The sequence below is a fragment of the Ambystoma mexicanum genome, chromosome 4p (genome assembly GCF_040938575.1).
Source record: "Ambystoma mexicanum isolate Mex_15411 chromosome 4p, UKY_AmexF1_1, whole genome shotgun sequence".
Lineage (NCBI taxonomy): Eukaryota > Metazoa > Chordata > Amphibia > Caudata > Ambystomatidae > Ambystoma > Ambystoma mexicanum.
In genome coordinates, this window is record NC_090927.1 from 1,230,093,851 (window position 1) to 1,230,117,933 (window position 24,083).

General features: G+C 41.5%; 1 protein-coding gene across 1 annotated transcript in view; it reads right to left on the reverse strand.

Annotated features, from left to right (window-relative positions):
• The window catches only part of ACSS1 (acyl-CoA synthetase short chain family member 1), a 968,098-nt gene that overhangs the window by 650,981 nt on the left and 293,034 nt on the right, over positions 1-24,083 (reverse strand). The window contains exon 5 of the mRNA XM_069606883.1: positions 14,172-14,324. Within this exon, the coding sequence (XP_069462984.1) occupies positions 14,172-14,324 (153 nt within the window). The remainder of the gene's footprint in view (positions 1-14,171; positions 14,325-24,083) is intronic.

The following is a 24,083-nucleotide window of genomic DNA, read 5'->3' on the forward strand; positions in this document are numbered from 1 at the left end:
ATACAGTTGGCAAATCCTCGCATGTTTTTTCATCAAAAGCTTTGTGTGGTGATTGTTCAAATTCCTGCAAACTAGCTTCCACTTCCATTTCATTTGGTATTTGTTCAGCTGCACAGTCATGTAAGTCAGCTAACCCTTGAGCAATTGGGCTCTTTTTATTTTGTCCATATCTTACTTCTACGGGAAAACCTTGTAATGCCAGCGTCCATGAAGTGATTCTGGATTGCGCTAGATTGCCTGATCTAATTCTTTTACTCTCTAAAAATTGCAAAGGTTGATGATTTGTTTCAATAATCACCTTTTCTCCCTGAACAATGGGGCGGAAATGTTGTAGCGCCCACACAGTGGTTAATAGGGCCTTTTCGCATTCATTAAATTTCATTTCAACTTGGGAAAATGCCTTACTTGCATATGCAATGGTTTTGTGATTCAAATCGTGTTTTTGTGATAACACTGCTGACATACAATGTTCAGAAAAGCCTATTTCTATAAAGAAATCCCTGTCCTTTATGGGGTATGCTAAACATGGTGCCTTTACAAGACATTCCTTCAATCTAGCCACTGCATCAGACTGCTCTCTTTCCCATTTCCAGGGAGTATTTAGTTTAAGCAGTTTAGTCAATGGTTGAGTGATTTCTGCATAATTCTCAATGAACTTTCTGTTATAGCCTGTCATCCCTAATAAACTTTTTACTCCTTTCACATTTTTAGGATCTTTTAATCTTTGTATGGCCTCTATTTTCTTCCTTTGTGGATTTAGCCCATGTTCAGTCACTTCATGCCCTAGAAAGTTCACTTTTTTCTTGCACCATTGTGCTTTTTGCAAAGATACTTTGGCGCCTGCTTTCTGCAATTGGCCAAGCACATGTCTTATTTCATCAAAATGGCTTTTAAGGTTTTCATTTTTTATCAAGACATCATCCACATAAACTATTGTCCCTCTTTCCGCTGCATCTGGCATGGCCTTTCTCAAAAATATGCCAAATTCACTCCCACTATTGATGTACCCGAACGGAGCTCTAAGCCAGGCATATTGAGTCCTGTCAAATGTAAAGGAAAATAGGTGTTGTATCTCCTCTGCCAATGGCACACACCAATATCCAGATGTGAGATCTAACGTGGTAAATACATTTGAACCATGTATCTGAGCTAGGCCCTGATCAATGAATGGTAGTGGCCATCTAGATACTGGTACTCTTTTATTTAACTCTCTTAAGTCTGCACACAGCCGCCATTGACCATTTGGCTTTAACACACCTAAAATAGGCGTATTGGATGTGCTATGAATGGGCCTAATTATTCCCCGTGATTCCAAATTTTTAATAATCTCTGCCAATGATTCTAAACATGCCAGCGGTAGTCTATACTGGCGTACAAACACTGGATTTCTGCTACAACCTTCTGGTAGTGTGGCCACATGTAAATCAGTTAAACCACAATCATAAGCATCTTTTGCAAATACATCCTTAAACTCCATAAATATTTCCCTCAGATTGCGTCGATCCTCATCGCTGTTACATGCATCCGCTAAGGAGATCTGCTCTTCTACCATTCTGGAAAATTCTGGAAACTCTTCTGGTAAAGGAATCTCAGCGCTTTCCTCTAACTGTGTGGCTGTGTCTTTTTGTAGGGCTGCCACTTTCAAATATTTTGGCATATCAGCTTCCACTTCAATGGGCTGATTTCCTGTTTCATTTTCATTTAAATTAAATATTATGCAATCCTCTTGATGGCAGCACACTGTCTCATTTGAATCATAAGGATACACAGAATGAATTTTAAATATTCCTTTGGGCTGAGAGTCCAGGTGTTCTGGCAACTCGCCCTTGGCATCTACATATTTTTCAGGAATATTCCCAATCACCATGTTATTTAAATCTGCCGTATAATGTGATTTTTGTATGGCCATTCCTAATGGGGAGTTTTCCTCTAAATGAATATCCTGACAACCTTTATTATTCACCATGATTTTTACAGATCCCTCACCAATGTCTACCAATGGAATGTATTCATAATCCAGGCCTTGCTGTTTTATGGATTCATTCAGGCATACAAATGCATCAGAGCCTTTCATCTGCTGTCCATTTTTGCATTTCAGTGTTATTGCAAACTGTTTTGTAAATGCAGGAACAATAGTATTTTTCCTCATCTGTAATTCGACTGCATAAGGAACTAGTTGTGCACAATGATAAGCCCTTCTTTTGTCTTCAAATTCAGGCGCCGGCCCACCTAGGCGTGACCATATTTTTTGATTAAGGAAATCTAACACCATACACATTCTGTGCATGATGTCATTGCCCATGTAAAATTCATTTTGTGCTCCACTCACTATCCATACATTATGGTAAATTGCTTTCTGCCCAATGCTAATTTTAAGCATGCATCTGCCTGTAATTCGGTTTTCAAAGTCTGGACTGTCCAACCCAGAAACATATTGGTTTTTAATCCTAAATTTCGGGATTTCTTCCCTCTCCATAATTTTTTGCAACAATTTCTCATTAATGAAACTCCTTTCATGTTCAAGCGCTAAAGTGGCTTTTATTGTTTTAAGATAATCATTTATACCAGCGTGAACCCATGGTTGCTCATCTTCCATGTGTATCTCTGCCAGAGTGGTAATGTGTTTTTCTGAATCTGTTTTAGGAACAATATTCTGTTTGCATGTATTCTCTTTTAAATAGAAACGTAATGTGTGTTCGTCTATGGCAGTATGCCAATCTTTCCTTGGGTCCAAGTATATTTGTACAGGTAGTTTTTCATTGTCGCTCTGATCTTTGTCTTGACACCTTAATATAACAGTGACACTAGGTATGCAGCTATTCTGGAGATATACCTCCACAGCATCATTTGTTTTGGCAACGGTGTGACATTCTTTTATATTGCTGTTTTGTGATTTTAGTTTCTTAGGCCTCAATGGTTTTTTGGTTAAGGACCACAGCACTCCATTCACCCCATCTATGAGAGGAGACAATCTTTTCAGGCAATCTGTCCCCATCAGAAATGGAATTTCACAAATAGATGTGATCAATACCTCTTGTTTCATTCTGTGCTTTCCTATTTTTATGTCAACCTCAGTTACACCTATGATGGGCACCTCCTCCCCATTAAAGTTATGCACTGGGCCTTGATTTGCCTTCACTGTGATCTGACTCTGTGGAGGCCTCCCTTCATTGATACTCTTTACCAGCTCCTTGGACATAATTGTGGCCTGTGCGCCAGTGTCAATCATAGCAAAGGTGTGGCATTTTTCTTCTACAGTGATGGGTGCATAATATCTGTCCTCAACTTCCTCTAATACACATAAGAAATGTGAATTCTTACTGATTTCAGGGCTCACCTTTCTCAGGTCTTTTTCACTTTTGGCTAAGCACATTGGTAAATGAAAAGACATTTTTCCCTCCTTTTTACCCATTTCTGTGCGAGATATTTTATTCATTTCTCCATGTTCAGAGGTTTTTTGGAGTGTGGCCACCGTTCGCCCATCCATCTGGGTAACATCAGAGACCACATTACAACCTTCCAACTGAACATGTGTCACAACATCATTCAGCAATTTGTCATTTTTTAATTCTGTGCATTTGTGATCATTTAGTGTAATACCAGCCCTTTCAGCCTTTTCAAAAATATGTGGCTCAAAGAATTTTTCAGGTGATTGACTTGTACCCTCCTTGTGAGTATTTCCTTTTTCTGTCTGTGTTTGGTAATTGTTTTGCTTGCCCAGGGAAGGAGCTATGGCATCCCCACTTACTCCCTGTTCACTGGTATTCCCCATGCATGAGTCATTTTTCTTAAATCTGTCCCTTTGTTCTTTTGGAATTCCTAATGTTTCTTTTTCATTTGTGCAAATCTTTACTGTTTTATTTAGCTCTAAGTTAAACCGTACCTCTTTTTTAGAAGTATTTGCACTTTCCGTCACAATTTCATTTACTGGTACTTTCATTTTTAATCCATTAGACATCTCAGAGTCGTTATGCAAAATTATATCAGAGCAATCTGTCATTTTGGCACTGCAGTTATCATGAGTACTTAGTCACTTTTCGGAAGCCCCCCGGTCATTGCTATGGCCATCAGCCCCCTCTTTGGAAGGTTGTTTTTGCGCTGTATAGAGCTTTCCTATTTGCTCAGCTAACATTTTCACTTGGGCCTCAAGGCATTGGAACCTTTCCACCTCTCTAGGATCCTCTTTCTGTGGCCTAGGTCGATATTGGTTGTTTTCCCCCTGATTGGATCTATTCTGATACCTCTCAGGTGATTGATACCGGTTGGGATGGTTTCTGAACTCTTGATTCATTTGTGGAGGGGAGCGGGTTGCACCCATCCTTTGATTATAGTCCCCTGGTGGGGAATCATTGTACTGGCGTGGACTGTAGTTCACGTTTTGCTTCACGTCCTGTCTCTCAGATTGTGGGTACTGGCCCCTATATTGATTTCCATTATCAGTAAATCGATCCACATATCGGGGCCTATCCTGATTACCATATATCATGGTGCTGGGATCAAATCTGCTCTGTGTCCCCAATGACTGGTAGGGACCATCATTTCTTTGATCTTGATTTTGTCTCTGGTTATTGTTCATACCTGCCATATCAGACCGGTATCTTACCCGGGGTCTATCTCCTAAATATCTAGGGCTGATGTAGCTCTCTCTATTACTAGGATCATGTGATTGGAACATTGGTACAGTAAATGGCGATCTTTGTTGATTACCCCTTTGTTCAGGTGTCACATTATTTTTACCTTGGCTTTGAGCAGACTCAAGGGACATTTTGGCTGACCTGATTTCCATTACTGTGGCTGAGGGTTCTTTAGATTTAGGCCTAGTATCTTTCATTTTATCACTTTCTCTACCCTGACAATAGAGTACCTCATATAGCTTGGTGCTTTGATGTACAATCCATTCAAGGGACTTGTCACGGTCAAATTCACGGACCAATTGGGATATGATGTCTTTCTGTAGCCCATAGAAGTATGCGGTTTTAAACTCATTGGAATTTGAGTCAAAAGATACATCAAAGCGAGAGAATGCTCTTTTTAAGTCTTGTAAAAATTGGCGAGGTGATGTATTAGGTCCAGCAGTAATAGTGTACGCAACTTTCTTTGCCTCCTGCAATGACTGAAAAGGAGAAAAATGACGCCTAATTTCTTTTTCAAACTCCAGCCATGTCATATTCTGCTGTTCATTTAATCCCCTTATGATGCTGGCCGTCGGGGCATCTAAAGTTAAATGAAAATATTGTCTGTACTGTTCCTTAGGTATCTGGAGCGCTTTAAAAATGTCATGCACCGCTTCTAAGTGATCCTCAATGCAGCATTCACCTCCCTTTTTAAATGGTTTGATCAGGGCTTTAATGGATTTCATTATTTTTATGGGGCTACTTGTTGCAATGCATGGAATTGCACTATTTTGTGATTCAATCCTGTTTTCAGGTGTATGAGATTGGTGGCTGCCCCCAATGGGAGTATCAAATCCCCCAAGGGCGCTGCAACCAAGTTCAGTCACCGGCCCTGTCACTGGGGCACTAGCTCTTTGGGCAGAGCTAGAATTCACCTCCACTCCATTGAATGTGGTACCCTGCCGCCTCTCCTGGGACCTGGGAATGCACATTTGCTGTTCTAAGTCCTTACACTTTTTAAGGAGTCTGTTGGCTTCATCATGCAAATAATTATTTTCATCACTCATTTTATTAATTGCCTCCTGCATATCGCACATTTGCATTTGGCATTCATTGAACTCTTTATTTCTCTTGTCTCTTTCTTGAATCATTTTAATCATTTCTTGTTCTACACTCTGGAGATCACCTTCTTTTTCGCAATGTTCTTTTTGTAAAATCTGCATTTCTGAAACAACCTCATCTTTATCCTGCCTAATGTGATCCACTAAGGCTTTTAAGTGTGTCAATTCTTGCTCACTATCTTCAAATTGTTTCTTGCTTTTGGATAACTGAGTATCAAAGTCTCTGCATTTTAATTGCATGTCTTTTTGGCATACATCCAATTCTGCTCTCAACATTTCCTGATTTTTACTTGCCCCATCTAATTCAGTCTTTAACCTGTTAATTAGCTGAGTATCATTCTCTTGCATTCGCAGTGACTTGTTTAAAATAAACCATATTTTGCCGCATAGCCGTATTAAACAGTCTTTCTCTACACTTTTATCGGCTGCATTCAATAATCTTGTAAGGCAGACCTGAATTATGCTGCCTTCTGCAAAAATATTGTCTAGTTTTTCTTTCTGCACCTCACCCTGAATGCGGTTACTCCATTCTAAGGTACTGTTCGAAGACCAATTCCCATGTGCAAATAACTTTGCCTCTAAATATTGCACTAGATCTGAGAATGTGGTTTCCCTTTGTGACATTCTGAAATTCGTTTTTAGTGGCACACTGCTATTATAAAATGGGTTCCCTTTAATGTGCCAATGGCAGTGTGAGACACGCTTGCCGCGCCCAGTAGGTACTCTGTGATCACTTTCCCGGCCTGCAACGCACCATAAATATGTAGGGTATTTTGTGGAGATTTGGGGCCTGACGGTATTTTATTACCGCCGAGAAATAACTTAGCAATAATCACTCTTTGTATTCAGATTTGGCCATGTGCAACAATAATACAATGGACATGCATTATTTCAGCACCCAGACCTGCATATTTGGTATACGTGGTTGGTGGTATTTTGGTGAGCATAATTCCCTTGTTTTATTTGTGGCCCCAATGTCCAGAATCCCTTATCTTCGCTTAGATTTTTCGTGTGATCACTAGAGAGACCTCAGACCTGCATTCTAGGGAAACCACAATTTCCAGGGATAGTGTTGGTGCGCCACCATGGGCAAACTCACTGACTTATTTACGACAGAGAGCTATATGTGGTAGTCTTGTGGTAATTTCCACTACCTTATATACGGTAGGGAGCTATGTTCAGAGAGTCTCTCTTCCCGTTGGCTCATGTACCTCCAACAAGTTATACTACAGTCACTCACAATTATTCATACTGATTCTGACATACACACATCTGTCTTAAAATGACCATTGCACTGTTTAAAAATCTCCCCACATCATTGGCATTGTAATGGTAAATAGAAAATAAACCACCCGTCTGTTTTCAAATATTTTTTGTATTATAAAATTTGCATTTAGACATGATCTCATTCTTTACAGCAATAAAAGGGAACAATCAAAGCATTTTCAATGACACACTGTAATTATAGTGGCGGAGAACAGAACTTAAATTGCAACATTAGCACTTGATTAAGACACGCACGGGACTTTCATTTTTCTACACTGACTGCATACTTTCGTGCACACACACAGCTCCCCCAGTTAGGTAATTACCTTATCTGTTCAGAGGATTCTCTCTGTGAATGTGGCTCTCTTGGCTTAACTCCAACAAAAAGGAACGCTTGCCTTCTCAAGCCGGGGTCATTGCCTGGAATTCTCAGCTTTTTCAGATAGGACTGCCTCTGCCAGTGGAAAGGTAATTCTTTCAGCTTTCCCCAGTCTCGACTGCAGCAGGACACCCCCACAGCCAGGTCTTCTCCCCAGTAGTGCAGAAAGATGTCTGCCTGTCTTTTTCCCTGCTACTGCCCACTAAAACTTTCCTCTCAGCCCTCTTTATGACGTGTTCCAATGAAATCCATCATCTCTCATCCTCCTACTTTTAAACAATAGCTTCGCTTATACATTTGCAATTGTTGCAAATCTGACTTCCTTCCTCCTGCAGTTACTGTGCACAACAACACGGATAATCAGGCAGAGAAGAGAGGAAAAATCTGCACACTCATTTAACTGGTTTTCAAAGTATGCCTAATTCTGCAGTAGAGAACACATTTTATTAGTGAGTTATATTAAAATAAGGTTTTATTAGTCAGGTTAATGGTTAATATGTTAGCTGTTAATTTTCAAATGTGTCTCTAGCAATATAGGCATTTCAGGTGAAAAATAGTGTGCATTTTTAATTGAACACGTGTGCTTTTAACTGTAAAAATAGCTTTGCATCTTATATGTTAAAATCGTTTTTTGACTGAATAGTCTGTCTTTCCTTGTTAATCTGCTAACCCATATAGCAATGCACCGCACCCTTGTGGTGGTGCTGCAAAAAAAAAAATGCTACTTGTGCAGTAGTGCTGTAATGCTACTTGTGCAGTAGTGCTGTACTCTGTGCTGTAACATGCCAAATATCCTTACAATGCCCAGTGAAGGATCTGACTGCACCCCGAACAAGGAAAGGGGAGAGACCTTTTCAGAGGGAACTTGTAGGAGAGTGGGGATAGCAGAATGTTGGCTCTCGGGCCAGAATACATTCATCCTTGCTGTCCCTGGCACCTGTATCTCATGATGTATACTCATGATGCTTGAACAGTCGTTGTTTTCTCTACACCCCCTCTTTGCTCCAATAACACCATCAAGGACTGCCCCTGAACCTCCCACCCCCTAATGGATTGTCAAATAGGGGCACTGGCTGTAAACATCTCAAGAAGTAACAATTCAATCCTGGGGGGAAATGATTGATGGTATGTGCCACCCCTCTCGTATGGTGCCACCCCAGCAGATTCAGATTTCTCTGTCACCATCAATGAAAGTCTGAGGCCCTCTGGTATTGTGACCATCCCAAGATCAGGGCTGGAGGCACTACCCTGGAATGTTGCCGGTCTCAGCCAGCACGTAAATCGATGAATCCTGGGTGAGTCTAATACGTAACCATTCCATTATTGGCCTGCAGGAAATATGGGCCACAGCATTGTCTAGCATACAGAGGTATGCATCCTACTCTATCCTGGCAGTCAGGGTGAAGGGGCAGACCAAGTGGAGAGTTGGTCTTCTGAATTGACCCCTGGCTATTTAAATATGTTAATGTGGCAGATACTGGCCATCATGTTTTCTTGGAACTCCACATAAACTGTCCCGATGGCACAAGCATGTTATTAATAAACATGTGTAACCGGGAAGCAGTACATGGAGGAGTCTCTCTCTTTCCCCACCTACAAGATTGCGTGGACACTTGGAGGTGTAAGCAGGGAGAGTGATTGAAGATCTTAGGTCATGGGGGACTTTAACTTGCACTATGAACCTGTTGAACCTATGGCAGACATTACAGAAGATGAGAACAGAGTGTGTGGCATAAGAAGTGTGGTGTCAGCCAGCTTGAGAGTATGTAATGGCATGTTCCTGGGTGATTCACCAGTGGGTAAGACATTTTACTGTGCTAACCGCTCAAGCCTGATAGATTTGTTGCTAAACTTGGAGTTATGCCTTTTAATCATTGATTTTAAAGTGCAATTGCATCCCAAAAGAGACCATTATCCGTTAATTATAATGGCACTTCCGAAGCTGTTGGGGACAATGAAGGAGCAGCTAGACACTCCTATAGTCCCTTTCTAATTCTAAATGGGCACTGGAGTGGGCAAAAATGGATCGAAACCTAGCACTCCCAGAAATATACAAATTCATTCTGCCAACCCTCGAGAGATAGTTTTCCTTGCACCTTGATACACAAATTGTTATTATGTGGGCGCATGAAGACCCAGTGAAAACCCTGGGAGGCTTTTTATCGAGGCCAATGAGGAGTAATAAATCCCAATCCCTATGCAGTAACCCTTGGTATTGCATAGGCGGACTATGGGTGTTTTCATTCGACAGGCTAAAATGGTGGGGACCGAAGGGACAGCACCAGTGCGGGCCACAAGGAAAAACGTTATTTCTACCATTAGAGAAAAGAAACATGAATACCAGAATTAACTGTGGACTCACTGCTAGAGCCAATTAAAAGTGGGAATATGAGAAGGTTCTGGGAAACTAAGGGTGGTGTGCGACCCACTGACAAAAATCATCTCTTGGGGGCCATACCGGAAACTATGAGTGTCAACCAAATCATAAGTCTATAAGTCTATATGAGGAGAGACAAGTCTTTCATGCTGGTCACAGAGGCAGTATATCTACCGGTTTAGCAGAGCCCGATCTGATTCTAAAGGAGGGGAAAATTAGGAATGCCCTTGAGTCTCAGAAATAGGGCAAGGCATCAGGCCTCGATATGAACCCAGTGGATTTTTATGGTGCAAACCTTTGATCTGGGTCCCCTATCTAACATGAATCTTCAGCATAGCATTTTGTATGATGAGAATCACAGGACTAGCTCCCTTCTTGATGCTGGAGGCAAGATTTTTGCAGGCAAGATTTTTGCAAAGGTACTTTTGAGTCACCTTGAGCAATGGGTGGGGAATACTGGAGCCATGAGCCCCCTCTAGGAGGGCTTTCAGAGGGGAGTTAGCAGTGTGGACCAGTGCCTAAGACTACGCCTCCTCTGTGACAAATATACAGCCCTGAGGAAAAAGGCCATTTGCGCCCTCTTTAGTGACTTAAAGATGGCATTTGATACAGAACCTAGATCAAGGCCATGGGCAGCTTTGATGGACATGGGCATTCCTAATGATTTATTGAATACTATCAGGTCCCTCCATGTGGACAATGGAGTGAGGATCCACTGGGGACTAGCTGGAGCACTGTCTGCCATACTGAAAAAAGAAATGGGGGTGCGGCAGGGTTGCCTGTTGACCCCCCCTACTGTTCAGCCTCTCCATAAATGGAGTAATCAATAAACTTTTGGGGGCACCAACGGATGTGCCCTCATTGGTATGTGATAGGATACCAGTTCTCATGTCTGCAGATGACGCAGTCCTATTATCACTAACCCCAGTAGGACTGCGTCAGCATGTAAGCATCTTTGAGGGCTTTTGTCAGGAGAATGTCCTTTCTATTAATATCCAGAAGTCCTAGGCCATGGTCCTCAGACGGGGCAGGGTGAGGAAACATCCTAAAGTTTGACTTACCCTCGAGGATACTATGATTGAACAAGTACATGCCTATGACTAAATGGGTATAAGAATCAAAGACGATTGCACATGGTTTGACCAACTGGGCAAAGCTGGGTTGGTGCTTGCAAGGTAAAGTGGAGCCTTAGCTAAATTGACCAGAGAGTTTTTTCGGGTGGGGGCTGGGTCTGGGTGTTGTGCTAGAGACCTACAAAGCCCAGGCCCCGCAGGCAGGGCTCTCCGGTGCAAAGCTGTGGGGCTGAACAAACATCTCACCCTTGCCCACAACTAAAAATACATTCTTGAACAATCTGCTGGGCTTACCGATTTGTGCTCCCAACATGCCTATCACACATGAACTAGATCTCCACTCGATTGGAAAAGCATGCAGGGCCAAACCACCATTCTACTGGGCAAGGCTTTGGGTCAGTGAACATGTATTGAAGTATAGGCATGCACTGGACAATGTGCTTTCCCAGGGAGGGGGCATGTATTTGCCCTGGTTCTCATTCTTGAAGAAGGAATTCCAGGCTTTTGATTTAACCGATTATTGGAGCAGCCCTAATGCCACCTGTGGAGATTATAAAGCTTGTATCAATAATGCCGTGAAAATGGCAAGGGAGGTGGAAATCAGTGCTGGTCTGGTCACGTCGGACCAGTTCTTAAAATACTGGTCCATAAAGCATTCTGTGGGGTACGAGGACTACCTGGACCAAATGCAACCCAAGCAAATGCAAACACTGTTTATCAAGGCTCGCATGGGCATCTTACCTCTGACTGCCTTGTGGAACAAATGGGACAATACTGTAAGTTCTACATGTCCATTTTACCTGAATGTAACTGAAGACGTGCATTTTGTCCTGCGTGCCCATATTACGGCGATCTGAGGAGAGGCTCTTTAAAACCCCTCCTGATCGACCGTGGAATACGTACTGTGCCAGAGACTTTGCCCTTGTGCTTAGCAGCCAAAGACAGAGCCGCAACCTTTGCTATGTGGGTGGTACTTGCTAAGGGCCAGGAGAATAAGAGCTAAATGTACCATCTGGCCTAAGGAGGCTATCAGTGGTTTCTTTTATTTGTATGAACCTCCGTGTGACAGATCGTATGTCCTGGCTCCTAATAGCCAACGTGTAAAAGAGGGCCTGTGGCTTGGTGAAATCGATTGCCCCAGCAGTGCAATATACATATTTTGACTGTGCAATAACTGGCAGAAAGGATTGCCTATTTGCATTTTGTAAGAACTGCTTTTATCAACTCAAAACTGTCGGTTTTAAATTCAGATTCGTATGTTTGCCTTTTCTGTGTTTTTTCAGTGTTTCTAGCACTGAATTTTATTAATGTAGATACTTTTATTGTGTTCTTTCGGATTTATATTGCATCTACTGACTTTTATGATTTTTATTAACCAAAATAAAGTATGAACGAACGAAGGGGGTGGAGGGGGCGTCAGTGGCTCACTTAAAGCTATGGTTGGCTGTCATCTAAAGAAACTGGGACACTATGGAATGCACTGGAACTGCCTGTGGAAGTCTCCTATAGGCATTCTTTATAATCCAAATAAATGCACTCATCCCAGCATTGTCTGACGATTAATGGCAGGTACATTAAATAGAATGAGAAGGCCCCACACATCCACACAAAATGATAACCGTGGTTACTGTCGGTATCAGTGTTTGAAATATTCACAGCTGAAAAACCTGTTTGAAACATCTATCGCAAAAAACCAAGTAAATGTATTGTCCTGAGTTACTTTGAACCAATGGGCCTCATTACGAGGTAGTTGGTAAGGGATTACCGGCACCGGTAAGGACACCAGTGCCGGTAATCCCTTACCACCCTATTCTGAGGTCCCTTAGCGGGTCCCTTCCTTAACGCCTGGTTTTACCAGGCATAATGGAAGGGACCCGTTAAGGGACTTCAGAGCTAATAACAGTACCGCAAATTGTGGTACGGTTATTAGCTCCATCCCCATTCCCATTGAGCCCTATGGGGGCTCGAATGGGAATGGGGAATGGTTCCCGGGTCCTCCAAGGTTGGAATGACCCGGTAAGTCCCTATTTCGGGAACCCGGACCCGGAATGCGGTAAGCGGGTAGCCATGGTGCTAATAGCACCATGGCTACCTCCTACCTCGTAATGAGGCCCAATGTATTTGCACAAACATTGTCTGAATGGCACACTCTCAGTGAGTCACTGTTGTAGACCAGGAAAACGAGGGATACAATGGCGATTATCTACAATTCAGCATTAAACCCCTTAAGTGCCAGGCTACTATGCAAAAAGGATGAGCATACTGGTCCTTGGCACTGCACTTAACGGTTTGTGTTAATAATTTGTTGCAAAGTAAGAAAGGGTTGCTATTTGTTTAACCTAATGGAATTGTCTGAAATAGGCAGCCGCGGGAAACTTTCGAGAACAACCAATTAGGGTTTAAAGCAATAAACCAACATATATATACACGAATCGTGACAAGAACCGTTAAGAGGGGCAGGACAAAACCTGGTTCCTGGATTATATGAGCCGTTAGTAACAGGGTGTATTCTCTGCATTTGTGAACAGTATGGTGTAGATCTGCATGTGTGTGTCTGTGCAAGTGTGTGTTAATGTGCATGCGTGCGTGTTAATGTGCAAGTGTAATTACATGGTGGTTTCCTCTAAACATGTTCGGTAATGGTAATTTAGTTAGATCTATTTTTGGAAGTTCGACTAAAACAGCTGTGTATATGTGTATTTATAAAAATGTATATGTCTGAGGGGGGACTATGAGGAGCTGGGACAAGGGACAGTGGAGAGGGGGCCAAAGTGGGTGATCCCCCATTAGAAGAAGAAAAAAAGAACAGATGAACTACCAAAAAAGGTCTAACTGAATTGCTACTATCAAAATAGTTTCGACGATACCACATAGAACCTTGAATAACGACACCTTTTCATTTTAAAGGATGCCGATTTTTCCCTTTATTTGGCGAACATACTATTTAAAAAACAAGTAAAGGAGCATCAATGATTACATGTATTTGCATAAACAAATCACAGGCATCCAAGTTCTATGTATTTTATTGTGTGTGACCTCTCTTTTTTTTTGTTGTTAAAAGGCAATATAATCTTTTCATAAAATTGTAGGGTCGCCAAAATAAATGGAAAAAACAAGACACCATTTAAAACTGAAATGTGTTATACACATATCGAATATCACATTATTTTCGTTCTCCCTTAAGGTAACAAAACACAGATTTCCCTTCCTTGAAAGCTATCCCAACCGTGGCTACATTTTATAGACACATTTGTATGACTGAGACAAGAAAAAGGCTTTAGCATAAACCCCATGCGCTGCATTTGATTGATGACCTCGTTGCCACTTTGCCCAGCCACCTACCCTGTGCGTCAGAGATGCGTAGAGGAGATATCCAGCCTGGGTGTGCACGATCCCCTTTGGCTGCCCAGTGCTCCCAGAGGTGTAGAGCATGAACAGCATGTCTTCACTTCCCATGGGCTCGGGCACACACTCAGACTCCGCCCCGGCCATTTCCTATGAGGGAACATAAAGCAGAAAGGCACGTGTCAATATTTTACTCCGCGACAACCAAACACCGGTATTCCGACGGTCTAGTGTTCTTTTTTTATTGCATTTAGGGATAGTCTCTTTATTTCATGCTGCTACCCAAAGAGAGAAGTGGCACAACAATTAAAAAAAATACAGAAACATTTGCCAAAAAGGCAAAAGTCCCTTTTTCTGAGAAGGAGAAAGGCCAAATAACCTGTTCTATAGGATGGTACCCTCTCAGAAATGTGTACAGCTATAACTTAGCTCAGTGTGCTTTACCAAAGGAAAAAATATCAATTTTCATTTTTAGTTTTGACTAATAGGTGTCGCTATAATCACCACCTTTAGGAGGAAACTATTGGTATGGGAATGAAGGCTTCAGAGGAGATATGTTACTGTTTTCATTTTATTTTATTAATATATTTATTAATTTTTATGTACATTAAAACCATTAGATCAAATGCATTAACAATAAAATAATTAAATTCATCACAACCGGTATCCCAAAATCCCACTGCCCCCCTCCACATGGGAATTTTTCAGTAAATATCCAAGAGACAGTAGTATTACACATCCAAAAATCTACCCCACATTAGATCAAACAAGTTCATCTTTTTATCTCTGCGAAGAATAATCCTCTCAAACATTGAAACTTGTCTCAAATCCTCCACCCACTCCGAATATGTTGGTCTCTCAACACATTTCCATTTCCTCAAAATGACTTTCTTAGCAAAATTCGCTGCCCTGAAAAACCAACATCTCTGTGGGTAAGTAAGTTCTTCCACTGTATCGTCCTCAACCAAGATGACAGTATTATAGTCAAAATCTTCTTGCAACATTAGGACCTCATTCATCCTCACAGTGACCTTCCTCCAGAATTACCTCAATTCGTAACAGTCCTTGATCATGTGTTCAAAGGAACCAACAGCATGCTTACACCTTCAACATGCCTCTGAATCAACCATTCCTCTCGCATGAAGTCTCTGGGGTGTCCAAAAAACCCTGTTCAGAATTTTTATTTGGCGGCTTTGTTATCCCAGATTAATAGATGTCAGAGCCACATTTTTATAAATATTCCTCCATCTCTCCTCAGACATTTCCGATCCAATTATCTCTGACCATTTTGATAACAATTCTTTATTTGGGTCACGTTGTTGGCCCAGATTTGTATATACTTTAGTCGCCATACCACCTCCAGATTTATATTCAGGTAACCAAATCTGCCATCCCTCGCTATTAACTGCACCTTCATTCTGCAGTATTTTCTTCAACTTCCTGTATTCTCCCATAGTGCAGTCCCTGAGATCTTTAACTCGTGCAAGTCTCTTAAAACTGATCCATTTACCATCTTCAATAAGATCATCCAACCACTGTACTCCACCCAGGAACCAGTTCAACCAAAAAAGCGGCCTTCCATTCAATTTTATTTCTGGATTCAGCCAGATTGGGATAAAACTATTATCACAAACCACACTTTTACTCTTCTTCCATAGCTTCTTCCAGCATGATCTTAGAAATTCTGTAGGTGGAAATGATTGATATCCAGATCCATCCACCGTGGACAGAATAGCCCTAGGCGAAAGTGGAGATGATCGACTTGACTCCGCCAGTGTCCAGACATCAGTTGAATTTTCCACTAAAGGAACCAGATGTCTAGCCCCAAACGCCAAGTGGTTATTTTCAAAGTCTGGAACCCCTAAACCGCCACAATCCTGGGATAATTGTAGTTTCCATAGTTTAAGGCGTGGTTGTTTATTCTCCCATATAAAGGACTGAATCAGATTCTCAATTTTCTTCAGAAAACACTTTTTACATTTTAAAGGAACCATGCTGATCACATAGTTGACACGTGGAGTTGCTGTCATTTTGATTGCATGCACCCATCCCCATAGACTTAACCGAAGTTCACTCCATCTCTTCAAATCAAACTCCAAGGATTGAATCACATGAGTTAGGTTGACATCCATTATTTTAGATACATCATTAGTCAACCAAATTCCAAGATATCGCATCTTGACCGGACACCAATTGAAACCAAAGTCCCTCATTTTCAAAATAGAGCATGAACTGGATGCTGGTAGTGCTTCGGATTTAGACCAGTTGATCTTATACCCAGATATTCTGTGAAACACATCAATTTGCTCAATTAGCACAGGTATGGAATTCTCAACATTCTGAACCACTAGCAACATATCATCTGCATATAGCCAGACTTTCTGACAGGCCCCACCATATTGAATACCTTCAATTCTCTCATCTTCTCTTATTTTCACAGCCAGGAGTTCCACAGCAATGCCAAACAAGATGGGTAACAATGGACAACCCTGTCTTGTCCCTCTTTCAAGTTCAAACGTGTCTGAGACCATACCATTTGTTCGAACACTTGCTGTTGGTCGTGAGGATAGCAGTCTTATCCATCCTATCATGTTTACCAAATCCGAATCCTTCCAAAGCACTCAATAGATATTTCCATTCAATAAAATTGAACGCTTTTTCTGCATCCAATGACAACACCACCCCATCATTCTGACGTTCCTTGCTTTGAAATATGGTCAACAAAAGTCTCCTCATATTATCTGATGCATGCCTTCCTTTCACAAATCCTGTCTGGTCTTGATCTATAATATCCGTTAGAGAAGTCTCAATCCTCAAGGCCAATGCTTTTGCAAAAATGTTGTTGTCAATGTTCAGCAAGCTGATTGGCCGATAACTACTCATTTTAATTGGAGGTTTCACATGCAGCAGTCCTGAGATCTTCCACACTTAGCTCTTTCTCCATGCTCTCCAAATATGTTAAATGTATTTTCTCCAAATGACAACCATCAATGAATTGACACACCTCCTGTTTCATTAATCTCAGCAGGTTCAGAAGTCACAACCCCATCATGTTTCTCTATAGCATTAATAGCCCTTTCATTGTCCATAACGCTCAAGCGATGAGCAAGAAGTCGATCACACTTTTCTCCTTTCTCATAGTATTTGCTCTTTGTTCTAAAAAGAAGCCTCTCAGCCTTTGTAGTATATAGGTCTTCTAACTTTTCTTTCTTCTGCTGCAAAACACTCAAAGTATTAACTGAAAATGTTTGCATATTTTCCTTTTCAAGAACCATAATTTCCTCATTCAGTTTCTTCATTTCAGCTTCTCTTTCCCTTTTTTTTTGCTTGAAAAACCAATCAGCATACCTCTCATGTAGGATTTAAAGGCTTCCCACACATATTCTACTTTAACTTCTCCATTCCAATTTTCAACTACAAAGAAGTTTGCCTCTTGCACTATTTTATCCACAATATCATTGTCATCAAGAAGTGTAATATTCATCCGCCATGCATCTGTTTTCGGAACAGGAAAGGATAACTGCAGTTCCATTGAGATCGGATCATGATCTGAAAACAAAATTGCTTTAATATCTCCCCCTTTGAAAGATTGCGTGCAAAAACCAGAAGTCAGAAGAAGGTCAATCTGTGAGTATATTTTATGTCTGGCAGAGAAAAAAGTATATTGCTTTGCAGAAGGATTCTGCAATCTCCACACATCTGAGAGGTTCCATTCGTCCATGAGTTTCTTTAAGGCCACTCTTTTCATATTATTTGCAATGACAACTGCCTCCCAACTTTTATCCAACTCAGGATCAGGAGCAACATTAAAGTCCCGCCCCCATAACAACATTACTCACATTTATATTCTGTAAAAACTGTGCCAGAGAAATGAAAAAGCTCCCATCTCCCCCATTTGGAACATATATATTGCAGAAACAGTAGGGTACATCTTGAATTCTGGCAGTTACACAAACAATCCTCCCATCTATATCCTTCTCACATTTCATTTCTGTAATTGGTAGATTTTTTTATAAACAGAATACACACACCTCTTGAACTAGAAGTGAAGGATGAACAATAAGCATCACTAACCCATCCCCTCTTCCATTTATCAATATCTGTCTCAACTAAATGAGTCTCCTGAAGCAGTGCAAAGTCTGCCCCCATTTCATCCAATTTTTCCAAAATCACTTTCCTCTTGTTAGCACAATTATCACCATTAACATTCCAGGATACCACCCTTAAGTTTCTCTTGTAATTGTTAGACATGACTGTTTCCCGTCACACCTCTCTTGTGATAAATTCAAGTAATATGAAAAAAAAACGAAACCTATGACTAGTACAAAGCATAAGAAGAAAAAAGAAAATATAAAAGCTTTCTTGGATTTGAACAACCCAACCCTCCAGAACTTCCGTTCCACTTTCACGTAGAAAAGAACTGTCCCACCCCCTCCCTTATGCCAGCAAGTATGAACCTCAAAAATATGTACACCATAAATATTACATCCTTCCAATTTAAAATAAAGCCAAGCATGAATGTTGGGCTAATCCATGGCAAAACCCAAAATCTCTCCCAACTTACATCCCCAGAAAAGTTAGAGTAAAACACAGGGTAAAGGAATAATTCAAATATCATATGTTGCACTCCACAGTCAAGATAGCCAGGTACACCATAGGTTCCAACCCTCATACTAACTATTGTAGTCCTAATAACATAAAGATTAAGATTCAATTCCACTTTCATCATATGGATCCCTATATTCCAACTGCCAGAGAATGTGTTAGAGACACAGAAACACACAATCCTAGATGATACCCACACCACCACCCACAGTAATACCATGAAGCCAAGAGCAAACCACATAGAACTACTCCACCTGAGAGTGCTTGCATAGTCAAACACAAACATAGCACTTAAGTATGACGTACTGAATCTACCCAATGGTCTGCAAATAATACCATTCCACACCATCCATCCCCTCTAGCCACACATGCTACATTGAGCTTTACATATCCACTAATTTCACATGTAAGAAACCCTCATACCACAAACGATGATTACACATTGCAACATTGTCATGCCCTTCACTGACTGAATGGCAAGCTGAAAACGCAGAACTGTCTAGAGCTTGCATACCTAAACTGTCAGAGTCAGGTGGCATGACGAGGGTGAAAGTAATATTCCCTAAATCATTAATACATAAGAAAACCCTGGATTATAGGGTGGGTGCAAAGGTTTAGGGAATCGTTCCAAAGCGGTCTGCTACTGTACATTTCAGATTCCCGCAGCTCGTTCTATCATGCTGGCCGGACCTTAGACTGTCTCTTCCCAGCGGCCCCCCGCATTTCTGCAGTGGAGTGATACGAATAATCCCTTAAATATCGCCCCTGGCCCCTTTGTTTTCCTCCACAGAAATTGGAGAGCCTACAAGGACTTAAGATATGATGTCTCTGAACTGAAGAAAATGAATTTGCCACTGGAGGCTGACCAGAGAAATGTAAACCTATGCTTATTGGGTGTGAGTGAAAATTCAGACTTGGACAAATATCTTAATCTGAGAATCAAAGGAGTAATGGCTGAGACTCTGGGGAAAAAATGTCCTGGAAAGATGTTACTGTTAATGTTAAAGGATATTTATACCATGCACTATCACCACCGGAGTGATCCCATGGCGCTCAGGCGGGTCTAAAAAAAAAAAAAGAAGGAGGCCGGTTGGGGTACATTAGTAGGACAAAGTTTGGAGAAAGTGCAAGAGAGGTGTGATGTGCTGTTGGCAGCTTCAGTTCGGTTGACACCTTTCGTTGAGCTTTTTAGTGCGATTTCTGGTTGGTATCCATTGGGTGCTGCTGTGTAAAGCTACGTGTGGTCGGTTTTGTTGTTGAGGATGACATTTGAGGGTGCACACATAGGCTCTGGATGTCGTTGGATTATATGTCCACCCATTTAACGCCCATCTTTATGCCAGACCAATTTCAATTCCTGCTCATATTCACACATTCCCTCCCAAACCAAGCCCACAAGGGGTCTCCTTTATGTTGCTTATGTGCACACTCGTTTGCCAGCCTGCAAACTGAATGCACGGAGGATGCCTCGCCTCTCCTTTACCATCCTGGGGTCCACTCACCTCAAAAGCACCAAACCCCTGCATCGGCTGCCCCAACCCCCGCAAGCTCAAATTGGCAGTGCATGTTATCGCCCAGCAACATCCTTTATGGGAATTGTGTGTCTTTTGGAATTGTACTCTCTCTTCGTTGTGCAATAACACTCGTTGGGTTGGGTAATCCAACTGTGTTTTTTCATTGTACGTCAGTTTATTGTAGAACACTGTGCAAACAGACTAGAATCAAAGTGTTATCTTCACGAGTTCTGATGAATTGTTCTCGTAAAAAATCTTGTAAATCACTCCATGTTAAAATGGCATCTAGAGTGCAATCCAGGGGGAGGCTTGCTCTTCTCCTCCTCATGTGTCCCCGACCTGTGCTGCTCTTCCACCTGACGCTTTGCAACTACAAAAAGGAGCATACGCAGTTTCTTCTTTTTAGGTATATTTAAATCTGTAACACACAGAAGTAAAACCCAGATGCTACCTTTTAGACATCATGAATTATTATATTGGTTCTTGTAGACTTAAATTTATGAGGAAGAAAGTAAAGATACAATCATTCTCCCTGTGCATTAATAGTGAAGGTGAGTTGTGCACTTTTGGAAGCCAGTTCTACAAAATAGGGGATTATATTTAGTTCAGGAGAGTGAAACCTTCACAAATAATTGCACCTTGATATATGAAAGAAATTGGAGAGCAAAAGGGTCAAGTGCAACAATTACAGGCTGGCAGCAATTCCCTGAATCGCCACTTAGCGAAAATGTGTGATCCTGGACTACTCATTTAATCTCACATTGCCTTACTTATCAAAAATGTCAGTCCTTAAATATTTCACATCTCTCTCCGTAAAAGTAATTTAGTTCTCGGTGAGCGCTCTTCGAAAAATCATAACCTATTCTTTAACTGGCTATACTCTTGGTTCATATATCAGAATAGTGACCATTAGAATATTACACATCACAAATTAATGTGTTTTTTCTCTCACCACTTGAAAACCATTTCCCTCATTAAATCTCAGTCTATGATTGGATAAATAGTATTACGCTCTTCCTAGTCAGTTCTTGGTCTGTGCTGCAGCATGCATACCTTTTCAAATGGATACTGATCTGTGTCCTTCATCTATACTATATCCCATATACCTACACTAAGGCTGCTACTTTTAAAAAGGTAGAACACAAGAACCCTTATCGTGTACAACTAATGTTAACATATGAAATACCAATTGTTTATTATTCTTATACCTGCATAGGGAATGTGTAATGGGACTTCTAGAGAGTACCCATGCCTATTTCAATCGCAGCCAGAGCAACGTATCAATTGTGACTGCGATGAAGGAAGGGGGTGACGTAAACAGCGATTCTTGGGTCCTTTATTTTTTGGTTCATAGGGCGCAAAGTTGTCAGCGCTCTGGACCAGAAATCTCTTGAGATGCTCTGACACTTGGCCTTGGCTGCTCAACCATGTGCTCAAAGAAACAATAAAACTCTAGAATGTAGAGAATTTTGGGACACAGCTACTCTTGCCCCATCAATCCTTTAAAGGCTATTTTTAAGGACCACTTTATTTCTATATTTTTGCATTGCAACTTGTGAGATAACGTGATGTACTCTTCAGTTTCGGGTGCAGCACAATGACCAAAACAAGTGGGCCAGATATAAGCGGCGAGGTAATGGAGCTTTTATATCTGGTCATACCATTGACAAATCAAGCAACGGGTAACTAACAGAATTCCTCTCATGAGATCTGCTTTCTGTAACACCAGTGGGGGTGTCAGAAGGAAACCCACAGAATGGGATAATTAAGCATCAACAAGTGTAAGTAAGTTCTGTAAGGTGTGCAATGACAGGTGGCGGGTTGTAATGTTCTCCGTTTGAGAAATCAAATGTCTTGATTGGGTCTGAAAACTAATATCCGCTTTCAATTTGCTTTTCTGTACTTTTAAATGTGTGTGCAAGATCACAGACTCCCTTCTTTGGAGGGATTTTGAAAGAACTGTATCACAGCTGTAATCTCTGCTGTGATACAATGCATGGGTCTAAAGTCACAAACTCAGTTATATCCAATACTTGGAAATGGCTTAGAAATGGTGCATACCAACACAATCCAGACTTTGTTGTGGTTTGGCATAAAAACACACCCTCCTCTTCCTAGTGCAACATCTCCTTCTTATGATGTCTCACATGTTGGATAGCATGTGTGTAGTAGGGGGTTTTCTTTCCATCTTTCAGTCCCTTTTCACAAAAGAGAAAAACATAAATGAATGCACAGTGAGAGACTCAGGGGCAGTGGTCGAAGTGTATGAAAAGTAGTGGTGGGACTATGTTCCCTACTGGCCTGCACTGCTCCTTACAAACCCCATCGTCACGCTTCCTCCCAAGCACAATCCAAACCCCACAACACATACGGCCGGTGTGTAGGAGAATGTTCAGTGCAGTGCACTGAAAGTGCAAGTTTCAACTTCTTCCCAGACTTTTATTTTAATACAAAAACATTCTGGAACGGTTTCTTTTTAAAATAAAAGTATAGGAACAGTAAAACTTAATTAGAAGAAGTATAGGAGCACCGCTCCCGACCGCTCCCGCCCGCTTCCACCACTGCTCAGGGGGATATAACATGAGAGGGGGGAAACAGAACTATAATGTGTGTGCAGTGTTTAAGGGCAATGCTTGTGTAGAGAAAAGCAACAGGTTTTTTTCTTGACATGGCCTAGGGTCTTACCTATGTCCTGTGACATGTACAAGCAGAGAAGCTGATGCTGTACGTAAAACACCACATTAAAACAAAATGTAGCACTTCACAGACCTGGTCTTCACCAATGAACAATCCATTACAGTTGAATGTTTCAACAGGATAGTGTTTCAGAAGAGAGGCCTGCTGCATAGTAAACAGAAGCCGAACATCTGAAGAAAGTCCACGTCAGGCTGGCTAGGCATTGCATGTACCAGGGCCCATAGTAATCTTTGAAGGGTTTACAGACACAGTGCTATTCAAGGAGAACATTGTCTGAGGGGCATAGGTGCCGGATGTGGAAATGTGTATGTCTAGGACAGCAGGAATCTCTGGCTAATTATGAGAAATTACCTAACATAGTCATCATGCTGACACTCCCGCCCCCTGCATGAACCTGTGGACCTCAGGCAGGGTCATTTGTACACCTTTTCTCAGCTGCCTGTGTGTGATTGGTCTAGCCCAGTCATATGTTGTCTGCCACCTCCCTGTAGGAGACACATGGGCTCTTGATCCCTTTTGCCAGCATAGGAAGGACTGAGGAACCTCCAGTGATTGCCCCCATTTACTCCCTCTGTCTCCCAGAGTTCCCCAATATCCCTTTGCTGGTGTAGCCAGAGTGACCACATCACAGCACCAGGAACAGTTGTTTAGATCAACGGCCAGTGGGGTCGTCAAATAAGAGGATGACAGCATTCGTTGTCAGGAGTGTCAAACTGCGTCATTTTAACTAGTGCAAGAAATACTTCCAAATGCTTTTGCTTGTTCACCTATGAGAACTGGTCCCCTAGGTGGTTCAAACTGGACATAAGTATGAACGTATGATGAAATTGTACAGCCTGGGAAAGGAGGAGCCTCAGCCAGTGCCCCTAATCTATCAATGCCCTGCCAGAATCTGCGCCTAGGTTTCATAACTCGTTATGTTGCTGAATTGCTGCAGAAAACCAAGTTCTATCTAGCAAATGCTTTTCTTTTTGCAGTGAGGGATTCTACTGGGGTTCAGCCCAAAAGGCAAAGATTAATATCTTAGGTGGAAAGTCATTTTTGAGTTACAATTTGGTGGTGACCATATGTGTAGCCACTCTCTACACATGGC